The sequence below is a fragment of the Phyllostomus discolor genome, chromosome 1 (genome assembly GCF_004126475.2).
Source record: "Phyllostomus discolor isolate MPI-MPIP mPhyDis1 chromosome 1, mPhyDis1.pri.v3, whole genome shotgun sequence".
NCBI lineage: Eukaryota > Metazoa > Chordata > Mammalia > Chiroptera > Phyllostomidae > Phyllostomus > Phyllostomus discolor.
Window position 1 is genome coordinate 3,369,131 of NC_040903.2, and position 16,562 is coordinate 3,385,692.

General features: G+C 63.1%; 1 protein-coding gene across 2 annotated transcripts in view; it reads right to left on the reverse strand.

The window, feature by feature from the left end:
* Window positions 1–1,221: 1,221 nt before the first annotated feature.
* STK32B (serine/threonine kinase 32B) overlaps window positions 1,222–16,562 on the reverse strand; it is a 132,706-nt gene continuing 117,365 nt past the window's right edge. For both annotated transcript variants that reach the window (XM_036018702.1, XM_028507371.2), the window contains 7 exons: window positions 16,010–16,099; window positions 9,209–9,312; window positions 8,096–8,212; window positions 7,112–7,237; window positions 4,316–4,447; window positions 2,815–2,879; window positions 1,222–1,675 (listed from right to left, as the gene is read on the reverse strand). In XM_036018702.1, the coding sequence (XP_035874595.1) occupies window positions 1,555–1,675; window positions 2,815–2,879; window positions 4,316–4,447; window positions 7,112–7,237; window positions 8,096–8,212; window positions 9,209–9,312; window positions 16,010–16,099 (755 nt within the window). In that variant the 3' untranslated portion in view covers window positions 1,222–1,554. The remainder of the gene's footprint in view (window positions 1,676–2,814; window positions 2,880–4,315; window positions 4,448–7,111; window positions 7,238–8,095; window positions 8,213–9,208; window positions 9,313–16,009; window positions 16,100–16,562) is intronic.

Sequence of the window (16,562 nt, forward strand, 5' to 3'; positions counted from 1 at the left end):
ACAGAACGTGTGTGAGCCAAGGAAACGGACGGACGTGGGCACCCCATCTAGACCTCGCCCCGGCTCGGAGGAGGAAGACGAGGACCGTTTAAACAAATAGGAACACAGAACCACACGTGACACTCCCATGCCTCTTGAGGAAACGGAGAGAGGAAACTGACCGCCCCAGGGACTCATTCCCGGTGTGAAACGTGGACACCGGAACTTGGATGAAAACACAAAAACGTGGGTGAACACCCACCCACGGGGACGTACGGACATGAACGTCACCGGGAAGTAAGATCACAGAGTCCCGCAGGCCGGGCCCATGTCTATGGAGAAACAACCAAAGGGGGGGGGAGGGCCGTCCCTCCAGGTGCCGGCAACGCTGCTGAGCAACCGCGGCGGCCGTTCAGCGGGCGGTCCACTCCGTGCCGGGGGCCCAGCACCCAGGATCAGCGCTAACCCCGTCACGACCCACAGGGGGCGCTTGTGACCCTGAGTTTTAAGCCGAGGAAACTGCTGCTCACAAGGTGAGGCCCGCTGCCCACGGACTTCCGGTGAGTACACAGTGGGGCCGGCTTCTGACCCGGGCTGATCCCAAGTCCAGGCGTTATCCCGGACGCTGCGGCTTCTCCCCCATCCAAGGTGACAGGCCCTCAAGGAGTCTGTGTCCCGCCTGCCCCCACCGTCTTCCTCAGGCAGGCTCCCTGGGAGGGCCCAGGCCTCCTTCCCCCTCTTCCCAGGGCAGAAATCCTGGCAGGGGGTGCAGGGAGTCAGAGCCCTGCCGCGGGACTCGGTCTGGGGAGCTCGGACGGCACTAAGGGGTGATGGGTGGGCGGTGACTTGACCTCGTGAGTGGGCACCCACGTGCCATCCCGGCTCTGGGGCGGGGTGGGGACCCGCCGGCATGGAAAACGGGGTGAGGCGGTCTTCTGTGAGCAAGGGGGGAAGTGTGTCTGCAGCCCCGAGACCTTGGGGACCAGGCTGGGCTCGGGCCCCTCCTATGGCGGGGCTGGCGGAGAGCTCTCCGAGACCCCTCTTCGGTCTGGCTCCAGGCCGGGGAGCAGAGTGTCCACAGGAAGGGCGAAGGGCACTCGTGTGTTTGGCCTTCGAGCTGCGTTTTCAGAAGTGCTGTCCGAGGAGCCGGGCAGACCGAACTGCAGAGGCGGGTGGTCGGTCCGGTTGCTCCGGGGGCAGAAGTGTGTGTCCACTGTTGCGACCAGACGTGGTGCGTGCAGACGCTCGCAGGCGTCAAGTGTTCTGCACGTCTGCTGCCAGCAGGAGCCCCCCCGCAGCAGCCATGTAGTCAGAGGCAGGCAGAGGGCTGCTGAAGCCCTTTGGCAGATGCAGGAAACTGAGGCACAGGAAGGCGGAGGCTTGTCCAGGGTCACGCAGGGAATCCTTCCGGCTGCTGGGACCGCACCCTGGGCTTCCCAGCTCCAGGCCCCCGGCTCCGGCTCCATCTGCATCCGGTGTGGCCGGGGTGAGGCAGGGCTTGCTGTGGCAGCCAGGGGGATGTCGGCGGGTGGGCACAGATGGGTGCCGACCTGCCGGGTGGCCCCGGGGAGTGGCTCAGCTGCTGCAGCCCTGGGGGCAGGTGGGGCCCAGGGTGGTGTTGTTGCAGCCGTCCCGGAACCCGCCGAGGCCCTCGCTGTCCGGGCACTGGCCGCCCTGCCCCTGCTGCCTCCTCAGCCTGCAAGCAAGCACAGCACCGGCCTGTGTTAGTGACACGGGGAGGGGTGGCGAGGTGTCCAGGACACACCGGGGCCAGCAGAGTGCCCGGGAGCCTTAGCCCACACCTCGCCGCCCCCCCCCCCGCCCCTGGCCTGGGGGAGCACAGCGCTCTGGAGCCAGGTGGGCCTGCGCTCAAAGCCCAGCTCAGGTGTGCTCAGGTGGGGTATTCCCACACAGAGCCTCAGCGTCTCCATCGGCACAGTGGAGACACAGCGCCTGCCTCATGGCCCCCGTGAGCTCTGCAGGCACCGTGGGCGTGGCTCGCCTGAGCTCCCCGTCAGTACCGGTGGCGGCGCCCCCACACCACCCATGCACACGTTAGCACTGAAGGCTCATCGACGGACTGGCCACTGTGCAGGGTGGCGGTGGGCAGAGGAGACCCTGGCGGGCAAGGTGGTCGTGGGGGACACAGCTGGGATTTTTGTATCTAAAATAGCGTGCCCACCCAAATACGGTTGTACTGAGAGCCAGCATGCCCGTCTCCAGGCTCCTGCGCTCCCATGTTAACGGAAAATGAAACTCTGAGCTCCGCTTCCAAGGGGTGGAGCCTAGTGACTCGGGAGCCCCGCCGAGGGAGAGATGGCTTTTGACCCTGGTGTGGGTCAGGGAGGGCTTCCTGCAGGAGGTGGCGTTTGAGTCAGGCTTTAGGGACCCCAGTTGAGTCCTTCCCAATGCAGCGTCCTCACCTGTCTCTAGCCAGCCCAGGATGCTGGGGTCTCAGCACAGCCCACACCCATTAAATAATAATAATAGTAGTAGTAGTAATTTACATTTTTACTCTGCTAAGCATGGTATGGACAGCCTCATTTAGGCTGGTAACAACCCCAGTGCCAGGCGGGGGGGCACCACTGGCCGATGCTGGAGACCAGGGCAGGTGAGCACGGGGCCTCCAGCCACAGCATGGGATGCGACCCCAGGCTGTTTCGTCCCATCGCGCGGGCCCCCACCCACCCGCAGCCCTGCCTCTGTGCCAGCAGCACCCCTGGGCCAGCTCCGTCTGCTCCCCCACTTCCCACGAGGATGCCGAGGCCGAGTGGGGAGAAGCCACGCAGGGTCCGAGGGCTGCTGCCCCCCCCCCCGGGGTCCCCAGGGACTCACTGCTCTCTGTTGAACACGATGAACTCCTTGCGCACGGTCTCCAGGCGCTGCTGCAGGTGTCCATTCTGCCGGAGAGCACAGACCGGGGCGGTGAGCGACCCGAGGTTGGTCTGAACGGGGGGGGGGGGGGGGGGGAGCCGGGGCAGGGGACAGCTAAGTGGCAGCTGCCGCCTGCGGCTTGGGCAGCTGGGCCAAGGGGGCCCAGGGGACAGAGAGGTTTCCCTCAGTGTGAAGCCGTGACATCCCGCGTGGAAGCCCTTTGGGGTGGGTTGTGGAGGGAAAACCATCAGCTTGGCCCCCTGGCCACCGGAATGCCCCTTGGCCCTAACTAAGCACGAGGGGGTGGGTGAGTGCGAGGCCATCCTGCAAGGGGCGCGTCCCCGTCAGGAACAGGCGCCACGAACCACCTGTGTCACCAGTGCTCCGTCACCAGTGCTCCGTCACCGCACACCGGGTGGACACCCCCCCCACCCCCCGTGTGTCCTTATTAACACAGACTCAGCGGCATAGCGCCGGGGCCTGCCATCCTTCTAGCCTCTCCAGGCCTTACCAGAGATGTGCTAATTTCTTTTAAAAGAAACAGAAAAAATGAACTCGTAGTATTCCAAGTTACACTCACCCTCACACTCACATGGTCATAAAACGTAACTTAAAAAAAGTTTTTGTTGGGGAAGGGGCTGTGCAGGGCTGAATCGGGCCCCCCCACGAAACACGTGTTGAAGTTCCAAAGTCCTCACCCCCTCCCCCCGACCGGTGACCGTGGCCTTGCTGGGGGACAGGGTAGTTGCCGCCGTCCCCAGTTAAGATGAGGTCATACTGGAGAAGGGTGAGCCCCCGATTCGATGGCAGGTGTCCTTCAAGGAAGGACGCAGGGCCACGGAGGGGAAAACGCCGCGTGATGATGGAGGCAGGCAGGGAGTGATGCAGCCACAAGCCAAGGACCATCTGGATGGCTGACCACCACTCGTGGCCAGGCGACTTGGGGAGGACCCTCCCTGCAGCCTTTGGAGCGAGCCTGGCTCTGCCGGTACATTGACTTTGAACTTCTGGCCTCCTCAAATGGTGGGAGAATAAATGTCACTTATGCTAAGCCACCAAGGTTGCGCCACTGTGTCACGGCAGCCTAGAAAACGCAGACCCAAGGCCAGCGTGCCCGGGGCCCACGGAAGTCACAGTGCGGCCCTGGCTGTCTCCACAGCACGGACCCTGTCCCAAGGGTGCTCAGGACGACTTGGCACCCCTGTTCTGCTCCTGCCTGGGGTCATGCGAGGCTCCCCGTGCCTGGGGGTCAGAGCTAACCACACGATCAGAGCGGGGACTGTGGCTCTGTCCTCAGTTCCGTGCGGTGACAGGCCACGTGCTGGACGGAGGCATCTCATTTACAGCAAGTGAGAGTATCTGGGTGGGGGGCGTGTTCCCCCACCCCCGTGCCCCCCGCTCAGCCACCCCCCCGGAGTGCAGCACCCCCGGCCCCCAGCTCCCCCCCACCCACAGCACTCACCAGAGGGCAGCTGCCCTTCGCGCCGTCTTTGGACCTGTTCTTCGCCAACCTCTTCTTCTTCTTGTGCAGCGGCCTGGACTCCAGGATCATTTCCTCCAGTTCGAACGTGGGGTCGCAGTTCAGCCTCCCTTTCTGGAAGGACAGCGCGGTTTCTCTCTGTCCCGCCCACCGCCCGGCTTCCTCTCCACCGTCCCCCGTCCCTCCACCCACCCTGTCACTCAGGCCGCAGGCGGTGCCGGCCCACCCACCACTGCGGGGCACGTCACTTCTGTGCACGTCTCCCGACGAGAAGCAGCGCACCCCCACTGTCCGTGTCCCCCGCTTCCCCGCAGCTCTCCCCGCCCTCCCCGGAGGACGAGCCCCCCATCACTGTCCCGGGCTCCCCCCGATGTGCATCCGTTTCTTGGGGCTGAGCCCAGTCTCCCAGTCTGCCGTCTCCACGTCCTTCACCCACACCTTCCCGCGCCAACACTCTCTTCTGTAAATACTGTTTTCAATCGTTCAGTTTAAAAAGGCCATTTCTGCTCAAATTCTTCCCAATTTCCAGTCCTGGTTGTCCGCTCCTGCTGCGGCAGGAGCCAGGGGCCTGGCCCGGCCCTCCCGCAGGCCGCAGCCCCCCCACCCACTGTGGTCAAGAGGCCTCGGGGTCTCCCTGACTCCCAGACCTGGGATCCCAAACCTCGGGTGGCCTTGGTCTGTCCCGGGGCCCAGGACGCCGGCCACCCAGGCAGCAGAGCCTCGTGGTTGTAAGATCACAGCTCTGGGGGCACCGTCTCTCCCCACGAGCAGGTGGGACTTCAGGCTCGAGTCTCTGCTGGCCTGATGGGTCTGCCACTCATTCATTCATTCACTCACTCATTCATTCACTCACTCACCCACTTATTCACTCACTCACTCATCCATTCATTCATTCTAAGGCTCCGGGTGCAGGCTGCCCGGGGTCGCCCGGTCCCGCCAGTTTCCCACCGAGGGACCCTGGCAAGCCCCCCAGCCTGAGACTCCTGACAGGCTCACTTCCTGGGTGCGAGGCGCGGCACCCAGAACACACTCCACCCTGCAGGCTGTTACCCGTTGTTCACTCACTCACTCATTCACTCACTCACTCGTGCTCCTTGATCAGCCGCCCCCGAGGCCTCTCCTGCCTTCCAGCATGGTCCCTGACATGGCGTGGTCCCCACCTCGGGAGTTCCAGGAGGACGGCAGCCGCACCGAAAGGGGACACTGCGGGGCACTGACGTCACCTGGGCACCTCTGCAGTGGGCTGACCCGCGAGGCTGCCGTCACCTGCGGAGGAGGTGGGGGCTGGCCGGGAAGCATGCCCACTCGAGCGGCGCCTGTGTCAGCCTCCCGTCCAGACCCGTTCCCGAGACCCTCGCGGGGGCCGGTTGCTGTGTTTCACGCTGAGTCTGGAGGGAGGGGCGGGAGGCGGGGGACTGCCCCGTGGACGAGAACGGCGTCCCCGGAAGGGGGAGCAGGTGTGGCCCGAGGCGCACCGCAGGCTCCTTCCGGGTGTGACGGGAGCACGGGTCCCCCGCACGCGTGCTCGTGTGGGGTCGAGGGCACCCGTGGGGGTGTGTTTGTGCGAGAGCGAGTGTGTATGTGATGGCGTGTTTGAGAGTGAGTGTGCATGTGAGTCTGTGAGTGTGCGTGAGTGTGTTCAGATGGGGCTGGGGAGGAGTGGCAGGTGAGCACCGCGGAGAGAGCCCTCGCCAGAGCGGGCGATCAGCCAAGGGCACTGGACATGACCTCCAGTGGGCGCGTTAGTGAAAACGGCAATGACACACGCACACCACACACAAAACACCACATAAAACCTACCAATATACACTGTACACGCACTCACACACACACCACATGGCACACACACACAGCTCACAGTTGGCTCAGCAAAGCCCTCCAACTCCCTCAGGGGGAGGAAGGGGAAGGGCAGTGACTGTGCAGCCACTCTGTGCCTGGCCTCCACACCCCGCTTGTTTATCCCACTGTCTGAGGGGTGCGTGAGGGGGCAGAGAACCAGAGGCAGCTCTGGGGTCAGGGAGCAGGGCGGAGCAGCTTCCTCTGGGTGGGTCCCTAAGGAGGGCCATCTGGGCAGAGGCACAGAGGCCCAGGCAGCGGCAGTGGCGGGTGCCCAGGCCCAGAACACAGAGGCACCGGGTTCTGTGACCACCGGACCAGCACCTCTGCAGCCGGGCTGGGAGGAGGGCGGGGACAAGGGTGGGCTCAGAGGACCGCAGGGCCAGGCCTCCAAGGACGCGGTGCCAGCCTAGCCGGCAGGGACACGGTGTCTGCTCGTCGGGAGAGCCGTGAAGGAACCAGGGTCGCCAGGTTAGCTGACACTGCGGCCCATGCGTCCCAACCACCGTCTGCAAAAGGGGAACCTGAAGCCTTGGATTCGGGTAGAAACCGATTTGGGGAAATATTTTTGCATCCAACGGAGCAAAGAGTCTGGAAAATACTCTGACGTAAAACACCTCTCTGGGGAGTCGGGGATGCGCCCCCACACCTGCCCGCCGGGGGGCCTCAGCAAGTCTTTTCCGCCCTTTCGCACTTGTGGTGTGAGTGTGCAGGCATGAGAGTGTGCATGCGTGTGAGTGTGTGAGTGTGTGTGTCTCCGAGTGGAGACTGCTGGGCCCGAGGGCTGCGACAGGTCCCACAAGACCAGCTTCGGCGCCCCCCTGTGCTGGACCTTGGTGAGCGTGGACCTCTGCTGGTCGGTGGCCAGCGACGGGGGCCCCCGGGGCAGCCAGGCTGAGACCCCGCCGAGGGCGGCGGGCCCTCCCACGGGGCCCCACTCACGTGGGGCACGAAGCTGGGCGTCAGCGCCTTCTCGAACACCGCGTCCCAGTTCACGTCGGCCAGGTAGGGCGCGCTCTGGACATCGCCGAGGCTGGACAGGCGGCTCTCAGGGTCCTTGGTCAGCAGCTGGGGACACGGGGCGACCCTGCTTGCCTGAGCCCGGCGCCACCGAGGGGGGGGGGGCTCCGTGGGTGGGGCCGTGGGAACCTGAGGGGCCTCTGCTTGTTGCGCTCTGGCCGTGCTGCACCCCGCCCGGGAGGCTGGCCCCAGAAGTGTCCCCTGTGCTCCTCTCTCTGCAGCAGCAGCGAGGGGCCGAGGGGTCGGGCTGCTTCCACAGGGTCCCCCGGCCAGGGGCTCTTTGGGCGGGGGGGGCGGGGGGACTCAATTTGCCCTCGGGGACTACGGCCCTGGGACTCGCTGGCCCTCACAGGTGTCCGCTGAGGCTTCCAATGAAAAATAAAAACAATCGGCCACCTCGTCTTGGGACTTTTGGCTTGCAAATGGGACGTACAAAGTGTCACCAAATTTACCCTGGAGGGTACGAGGTGACCTCTGTGGCCAGAGGCCCTGACCTTGTTGGTAGCCAAGACCCAAGGGGCTCAGCCCCAGCTGTGGAGGGGCTGCCTCTCCACACCCCGAGAACAGCTGCTCTGTGCCAACAGCAGCAGCAGCTCCTGCAAACAAAAGGTCAGGAGAAGCCCGACCTCCTACAGCTCGGGACAGGAAAAGGCCGACTGTGGCGAACATTCTGCAGCGCCACCTGCGTCACGTGTTTCCATGGATCGGGAGCTGGCGGCAGCGTGAAAGAGCCCGCGGCTCTGCGGCCCGAGACGGCGCTCCACGCCAGACCCCACTGCCCAGCGGCCTGGTGACCCTGAACGCAGGTCAGAGCCCTGGCTCCTCGTCCCCTGGCGGGCTGACCCGGCTGGCTGGCCCATGACCTGCGACCTGGCTCCCTCCGGGCAGGCCGGCGGCGCCCCTTACCTGCTTCAGCAGGGCGACCATGCCCGTGCCCCACGTGGAGGAGTAGTGCACGCGCTCCACCTTGAACAGGTGCAGGACCTCGTCCACGGGCGTGGCCGAGTGGATCTCGTACGGCCTCTGCGGAGGGCAACGGGCGGAATCAGGGGCGGGATCAGGGCAGGGCTGCCGATGGGGGCAGGAGACAGCGCGGGCGCGGCTGGCACCGTGCGGCCACCGGGGACGGTTTCCTCTCTCCCGCAGGGAGTGCCGGGTGTTCCTGTTGCACGGCAGAGCAGGTGGCCCGGACCCGTGGGCCACCAGTGAGTGACCCGGCCCGTGGGGCAGTGCGGGCACCGGCCAGTGGGCGCTCCGTTAAGGCCGCGGGAGGTCAAGTGAGCTGAGCGGGTCACACAGCCGGCAAGCGGCAGAGGCGCGATCCACACCCAGCGGCCTAACTCCGGAGTCCCCGCTCCCGGCTCCGGTTGGGGGCACGGGGACGTGGCCTGGAGGGGTCGGCTCTCGTCACCGGGCACCCGGCCACACCTCAGTCACAGCCCCCACTTCCCGGCCCCCCCGGCCGGCCCCGCAGGGGTCCGTGGTGACTTTGTCCTAGTTCTTCCGGCTCAACAAAGCGGGGAGTCACTGCTTGCCACCCAGCTCCCTTCGCCACCTTTGGCTGTTTTGTGTAAACGAAATAGTGGGAGAATACGTGCCGAACGCCCCAGGACACTGAGCTAGGGGCTCGGGGAGGTGGGCACGGACACACAGAAAGGAGGCACACGCGTGGTCTGCACCCCGCGGAACACGAGGCAGGCGCGCCGCGCTGTGGGCACACAGAGGCCGGCACTCGAAACCACCAGGCTAAGTGGCTTCCCGGGTTTGAGCTGCCACTGATCGGCTGCTGACCTTGGCAGCACATGACCTTCCCCTCCGGACATCTGGGGACTGGACCAGAAGCTCCCTAATGCTCAGGGATCTCAGAGCTGACACCCAGGCCACCGGGACTGGCACCCGGGGCTCACTCCTCACACAGGGCTCCTTCCCGCCACCCTGCGCCGACTCCACGCCAGCCTGGTGTGACCTGAGCGCCCCCCTCCTCGGCCCCCGTGCCCACCGCGCAGGCGCGAGTCTCACCCAGCCCCGCAGCAGCTCGTAGGCCGTGACGCCCAGGGACCACCAGTCCACGGGGTACGAGTACCCGGGGCCTCCGTCCACGCACACCTGGAACACCTCCGGGGCTGCCAAAGACAGGACAGAGAGAGAGTTACCATGCATCTCAGTTCACGCTCCTGGCCCCTTCGGGAGGACCCGTGGGGACAGGAACCACAAGGCTGGTACCCCACCTGCTGTGCCACCAGCTCCAGCCCCCGTAAGCTAGGAGTCGGCTCCAGAAGAGCCGCAGGCGTCGTGGGAAACACCGGCGTGACTGCCTGGGCAGAAGGAAAGGACAGGGGGTGCCCCGTGGGCGCAGTGGGGGCGCCTGCTCCACAGAGCAGAGCGAGGGGCAGCCCCCGGAGCCGGCGCATTTGGCGGAGCGTGAACCCCACCAGCACGCGGAACGGGTGGGCAAGGTCTGAGTTAAGAGGGAGGAACCGCACCCAAGGGGCTGAGCACTTCGGTGAAGGTCACTCTGCTTCTGGCGCCAACACCGGGTCAGGCAGCCCAGCGACCGGGGGTGTTAGAGCCCTCCGTGCTTGCTGCCGTCTCGGAGGCACATTTATTTCGGCAGCCGCAGGGCCCGCCCCAAACGCCCACAGTTGGGACCACCAGGGCCTGAAGGCAGGCTGGGGTTGCCGGGGGCTGGGGGCAGGACGATGATATTGGTCTGGCGCTAGCTGGTGGCGGTAGCCACACGGCCCTGCGAACGCACCGAGGGACACGGAAATGCGGCTTTAATGCGGTTAGTTCCGTTATGCGAACTTCCCCTCGTGAGACAGCGGCGAAGGATGGGGGTGCCGAGGGGGGATTCATCTCCTCGCCTCCCCCCACCCCACCCCACTGGGCTGGGTGCTCACCCTGAGCTCCAACTGCTCGATGTGGCCTCCGGGAAAATCTAGTGGAATGCGTGTCATTTCTAGCAAATTTGTTTGCAGATGCGACTCCGCTCCGCCGTTGTCAGAGCAGCCAGAGGCTCCCCCGGGGAACCGCCCCACACTGTGATCGGGGGCGCCTGGACTCGGGTGTTGGACGGGTGTTCAGACAGCTTCGAGACGGAAAGGCACCGATGCTCAAGTCTGGGTGCCGGGGTGGCTGCCGGACACGGGTCCGACCCCCGGCCCAACTCTCTGCCTCAGCTTTGGAGGTGGGATGCAGCGCTTTACCCAGAGGGTGGCTCGGAGGACTCAGGGCAACAACGCCCGGGCCCGGCGGGCTGGCTCCGCTGCGGGAACCTCAGGCGGGACCTTCATCGGTGGAACTCTGATGCACGTGCCCCTTCCTGGCAGGCTTAGCCTCCCCACGTCCCCCTGCTGCCCAGAAGCCTGGGACCCCCTTAAACGTCACCCCCCACAGCCTGTGACCTGACGGCCCCCAGGCCCCGAGTTCTGCACTTGCAGCATCTTTGTCTTCTCCCGTCTCATCCATCCTGGGTCCGCCCGACTCCAACGGAGCGGGTCCCACCTGCTCGTCGGGCGTCCGGTGAGCGACGGGGTCTTCCTAGCACGCGCCGGCCCTGAGCGGTGCTGTGGTTCGTCATCCCACTGGGTGCCCCCCCCAGCCCCCTTCCCTGCTTCGCCATCTGCACACGCGTCCTCCTCTGGGCTGAGGGTCCCCCAGACAAGCATTCATGTGGTTCCCTGCGAGCACCCCCAGGACCCCACAGCGGCTGGGCCACCCACGTGCTCGGACCGAGTGGGGGGCAGGCATGCACCTGTCAGTGGGGGAGCGGCCGTGTGTGCCGAGGGGTTCCCTGGACACCCCTCCTCATGCCCGCCAGCCCCGAGCCCACCCAGTGCTCGGGGTAGAAACAGCGGCTGATGGATTCTCTCCCGGCTGTCACGGGCAGTCCAGGGACAAATGTCTGCAGCCTGTGAAAGGTGACATTCTCTCTTCCCCTTCACGCTTGGGGCCAATGACAGAACATAACATTTATGTCATAACCCATATGCCACAAGAGTGACTGCTCTGGTGGCCCAGAATCACAGTGCCATACGGACTTGGAGCTGAATTGCAGGCACAAGACTATGCCTGTCACTCCACGTGCAGGTGACGGAGCCAGCGCAGCCTCGGGGCGCCGGGTGCTGGGTGAAGAAGAGTTTGCGTGCACGGCCTCTCCGCGCCCTCTCAGCCACCCAGCCAGCCAAGCGCTCCGATAATGTCCACTTTTCAGATGGGGCAGGAGAGGCATAAAGGGGTATAGCGGGCTGACCTGTGTCCCCCCAGATTGTGTCCAGGCGCTAACCCCCAGCACCTGAGAATGCAGCTCATTTGGAAACAGGGTCTTTGCAGGTATGACGGAGGTGAGGATCTCCAGGTAAGATGTAGGGTCCACCCCGAATGTCCGTGTAGGAGGAAAAAGAGGGGGACCGAGACACAGAGGAGGCCAGGGATGGGGCAGAGACCAGCGATGCAGCCACAGGCCCCGGGACCTGGAGCCACCAGGAGCTGCCAGCGGCAGGAAGGACCCTCCCCTGCAGCCTCCGGAGGCCTCAGCCCTGCGGCACCTTGAAAATACTGTGCCCCCAGAACGTGAGAGGGTGACTCCGGCTGTCTGTAGCCACCACACTTATGGGTTTGTCGTGCAGCCTGGGACACGGATGAGGGGCGAACACGGTGCCCCCGGTCATCCGGCTGGTGTGGCAGAGCGGGGCAGTCTCTCTAGGAGTTCTGACCCCAGTGTCCTTTCCCCGGTGCTGCGGTGGCTGCCGGGAGTGATGGAGAGACCCGGACACAGATGGGTCCTGGCACAGCCTTACACCTTCCTCCCTGCCCCGCCCTCCCAGAGCCTGGAGCTCAGCCAAGTACACAGCGGGCGCTTAATAAATGTACAATTCTCTCTTTCACCACTGAGGCCCCAGAGCCAGGCCAGCTCACGGCCTCCTCCGGGCCAGTGTGGCAGCGGCAAAGGGTCCCGTGGACACCACCCTCGGGGACCGGAGCCCTAGGCTGATGGGGGAAGGGCAGTGCGGTCTGTCCCCACAAAGGACACGGGGCGGGGGCGGGGGGAGGGGCCGGAGAAGCAACGCCTCTGCCCCCGGGGAAGGGCAGACGAGCCTCCTGGGCTCAGATCACTGGTGGCTTCCCGCTGCTGGGCCAGGACAGGGCCCGCGGGCAGGACCGCCCCCGAGCCCACAGGGGCGGCGCCTCCGGAAGACGCGCTGAACGGGAAGACGGAGAGCGGGGGCTCCCCTTCCCTTCCCAGCACCCCCGGACCGACCGGCAGGGGTCCGGCGACGGGAAACGGAGGCCTGCTGCCCAGGGACAGAAGGGCCGGGGGGTGACCCTCTGAGCGCAGGCCCCCGGGGCGGCCCAGAGCTGGGGGTGGGACAGCACCCGGAGAAGACCCTCCACAGCCCCTCTCAGCCCGGCCCCAGACGGGGCCCGTTGAGGGTGACCAGCCAGCAAGAATCCCGAACAGGCGCAGACCCTGGTGAGGGGGGCTCGGTTCTCCCCTCCTCCGCCCCCCCCAAAATGAAGGGACAGTCCTTTCAACAGAAGGTGCTGGAACATCGGGGTGGCCAGGTGCCCCCAGAGGGAGCCAGATCCACCCCTCGAGCTGTATTCAACCACACCCCCAGAACGGATGGGGCTCCCGGCTGAAACCTCCAAGCACCGAACCTCGGCCGGAGGACCAGGCGACATCCTCGTGAGCACGTGTGAGCAAGAGAATTCTAGAAGCGACACCAGATACATGATCAATAAAGGGAAAACTGGACTTCATCGAAACTGAAGAGGATGCTTTTAAAAGACTCTAAAGATGCCGGAAAGACAAACCAGGGGCCGGCTGAAAATGTGTGAACCACACACGCCTGAGGAAGGACTTGCATCTGGTGCAAGTATAGACTTTCAAAGAGCGTAGTCGGAGGGAGCGACAGTCCAGTGAGGTCATGGGCAGGGGATGGAAAGGGCGTGTCACCACCTGGGCACCGGGACGGCAAACAAGCACATGAAACTGTGCTCAGCAGCACCGGCCGCCAGGGGGCGGCAGGTCAGACCTGCTCCCTACACGTCAGTCAGACCGGCTGGCAGGAACAACAGCACCCACAGGGCAGGCCCCGGGACGGGTGGAGGCGGAGCTGGGCACAGGGAGGGGGAGTGGACCTGCCTCTCTGCAACACGCGTTGGCAGTTTCTCGGGAAGGTACACGTACACTTTGCGTATAACCCAGGAATCCCCCGCTAGGTGGTGGTTCTAGAGAATTGAGAACGTGAGTGCTTACAAACACCCGTGTGCAAACGTTCACAGTGGCTTTATTCAAAGTCACGTAAAGCCAGGAACAGCTCCAATGCCTTTGTGCTCGCCCAGGGGGGCTGCCTGTCGCCACGCACGTCACCCTGCGCGAGTCACCCAACTTCTCCCAGCTCTGGGCCGCCCTCACGTTTGTGAGGGTGCCGGGCGGAAAGCACTTCGCGCAGCGCCTGGCACAGCAAATGCCACAAAGTCACACTTGTACCGCGAGTTACTGCCCAACTTCATTTGCGGGATGTATTCAGCAAGCCAGGGAGGAACACCTGAGCGGAGGACTCGGGGGAGGTGATGACGCAGTGTTCAAACCTCCGTACGCCCACGCGAAAAACGGACGGACAGAGCGGACGAACAGCTAAACCGAGAACCACGGCAACGCTCACTGCCGAACTAAGTCGTCCTCACACACCCCGGAGTGGCAGTGGGTAGGAGCGAAGCAGCAACCGTGACAAGCCCACCTGCCTGGGGCCCCTGCGTGGAGGGAAACAGGGAGAAGCGCGGCAGCGTGGGGCGAACCAGAGAACCAGAATCCGAAGGTTCCCGGCCACAGGGCCGCACAGCTGGCCGGCAGACCAGAGGACCCTGGCCAGCCCAGCAGCAGGGGCAGGAAGGGGCCCTCGGCACGTCCTGCACCAGTGGTGGGCGCAGCCAGGACCCCGAATCTCGCCAATCAGTGCAGCGGTGCTCCCTGCCAGGACCCCCCAAGGGGACGCTGTTGGGAGCGGAACCATGACCTAGCCGACAGCGGACCCACGGACCCGGGAAGGGCAGGCCCAGGTCCGAGTGGGCAGTGGAACCGAGCCGGGGAGCCCCAGCTCAGACGCCGGGCTCGTGGCCTTGGGTTTTGACCTCACAGACACGACAGAAGAGGTCAGTCTGCTGAGCTGCAAAAGCTCCCCTAAATCGCCCTAAATCGTCAAAAAGTTCGGGAAACAATCTCACACGGAAAAGAGCGACAGAGAAGTATCCAAGTCAAAATCCACGCAACTTTGTTACAAACTGAAGGAGAACAGAGAGCAGAGCAACAGGTTACACTGAGAACACACCAGCATGACGTGCCAAAAAGAAAAAAAAAGACCCAAACTGGAACCAACTGTCTCAAAGAGTTCAGTGATGGTGTGGTGGGCTGGCTCATTCCTGACTCCCCAGTGAATCAATGAATCAGGCTGTCCAGTAGCCCCTCCCACAGGCTCCCTGGTCTTGGTCACGTGATGTGCTCTGGCCAACCAGACATCAGGAAATGTGAGGCTAGCAGAGGCTTGATAAGCGTGTGGGAAACGGGCTCCCCTTCTTGAGGCTACTGTCACGGGGTAGCAAGCACAGTCTGATCCCCTTGGGGACAGAAGACCACACACACAGAGGCCCGCTCATCCCAGCTGGGTCCTCACTGAGCCCCGCCCCCACGGACCCGCTGGCTGAACCAGCGAGCCCAGCCAAAAGCAGAGCCAGCAGAAGAGCCATCCCACCAAAGGGCAGAATGGTGAGAAGTGACACATTGTTCTTGTTCCAAGCTACTGAGTTGTTTGTTTTTTTTTTTTAAGATTTCATTTATTCATTTTTGGAGAGCGGGAAAGGCAGGTGGAAAGAGAGAGAGAAACACCAATGTGAGAGAGAGACATTGGCTGGTTTCCTGTCGTACGTGCTCCAACTGGGGGCCGAACCCACAACACAGGCATGGGCCCTGACTGGGAATCGAACCTGTGACCTTTTGCTTTGTGGGATGATGCCTAACCAACTGAGTCACGTGGGCCAGGGCCTGCGCTACTAAGTTTCGACATGGCTTGTTACTCAACAATCAGGAATTAATATAGACATCAAGAACTAAGAATAAAGACATTAATAAGATTATACAAGACATAAAAGAACGACATAAATTAGAATTTAAAACCTCAGGAATCAGGCAAGAGAACTCAGGAAACAAATTAAAAATAATGGGAAATTATTCCAGTAATGATTCCTTCACTAGAGAGCTCACGAAGAAAGACAACAGACAATGCTTTAAAAGAAAGAGAAAGAAAAATGAGGAAAAGTTACACAAATGAAGGAAGAGCTAAGATTTGAAAATGATCAGTACTGAAGGCTGGCAAAGAAGACCCAGCGTGCGGATAATAGGCGTCCTTAAAGAAAACGGAAGGAGACGGAGTGTTGACCAAAAAGAACACTTCCATCAAAAAAAAAAAAACACAGGCACGAAGAAAGGCCGACCTGCAGCCACACATTGCACACCTATGCGACAGCCCATGTGCCTGACACCAATGCTCTGTTCTAGCAACACCCACGGATGCTAATCCAAGAGGGAAGAAGGGCTGGCTGGCTTGTTACTTTTCCCTGGGCCCAGGGTGCCGGAGTTCTCAGGGGACAGAGGGGAGGTGTTTCCGGCAGCTTGGGGAGAGCCCGACGCCGCCGGACAGCACAGCACAGCACAGCACACGCTGGGGACACTGGGGGCGGAGGGGGAGGGACAGGGGACGCACACACATGGAGGCCGCGGCCCCCGGCAGCTCCCACCCCGCAGGGGCCCGGAGCACTCACCCATGTAGGGCTTGGTCCCTGCCATGGAAGACGCCTTCTCTGCCCCCTTCACGACCGTGGCGATGTTGAAGTCCGTGATGTGGACGTGTCCTGGGACAGAGAGAGAGAGAGACCCGGTGAGCGGGAGCAGCAGGCGGCGGGGCCCTGCCCGTGGGACTGAAGGTCTCAGTCTGCAAGCTGCCGTGCAGGGAGAAGCTACCGGAACTGCTACCTCCACTTGCATTTTGTCTGATACTTGGAAAACATCTTTTTTTCTTTTCCTTTTTGGCAGCATTATTCGCAGTAGCCAAGATATGGAAACAGCCTAACAACCTAAGTGTTTGCAAACACTTAGGCAAATGGGTGAGGAATGTGGTATGCCAATGCCGTGGAGTACTATTCAGCCATGAAAAAGGACACCCGCCTTTGGTGGCAACATGGGTGGACCGGGAGGACGTCATGCTACGTGAAATCGGGCAGAGAGACAAATACACACTGGAGGAGAGCCCTTGCACGCGGAGTCTGAAAACCACTGAACCCACAGAGACAGAGGGTACAAAGAGGTTGCCGGGCA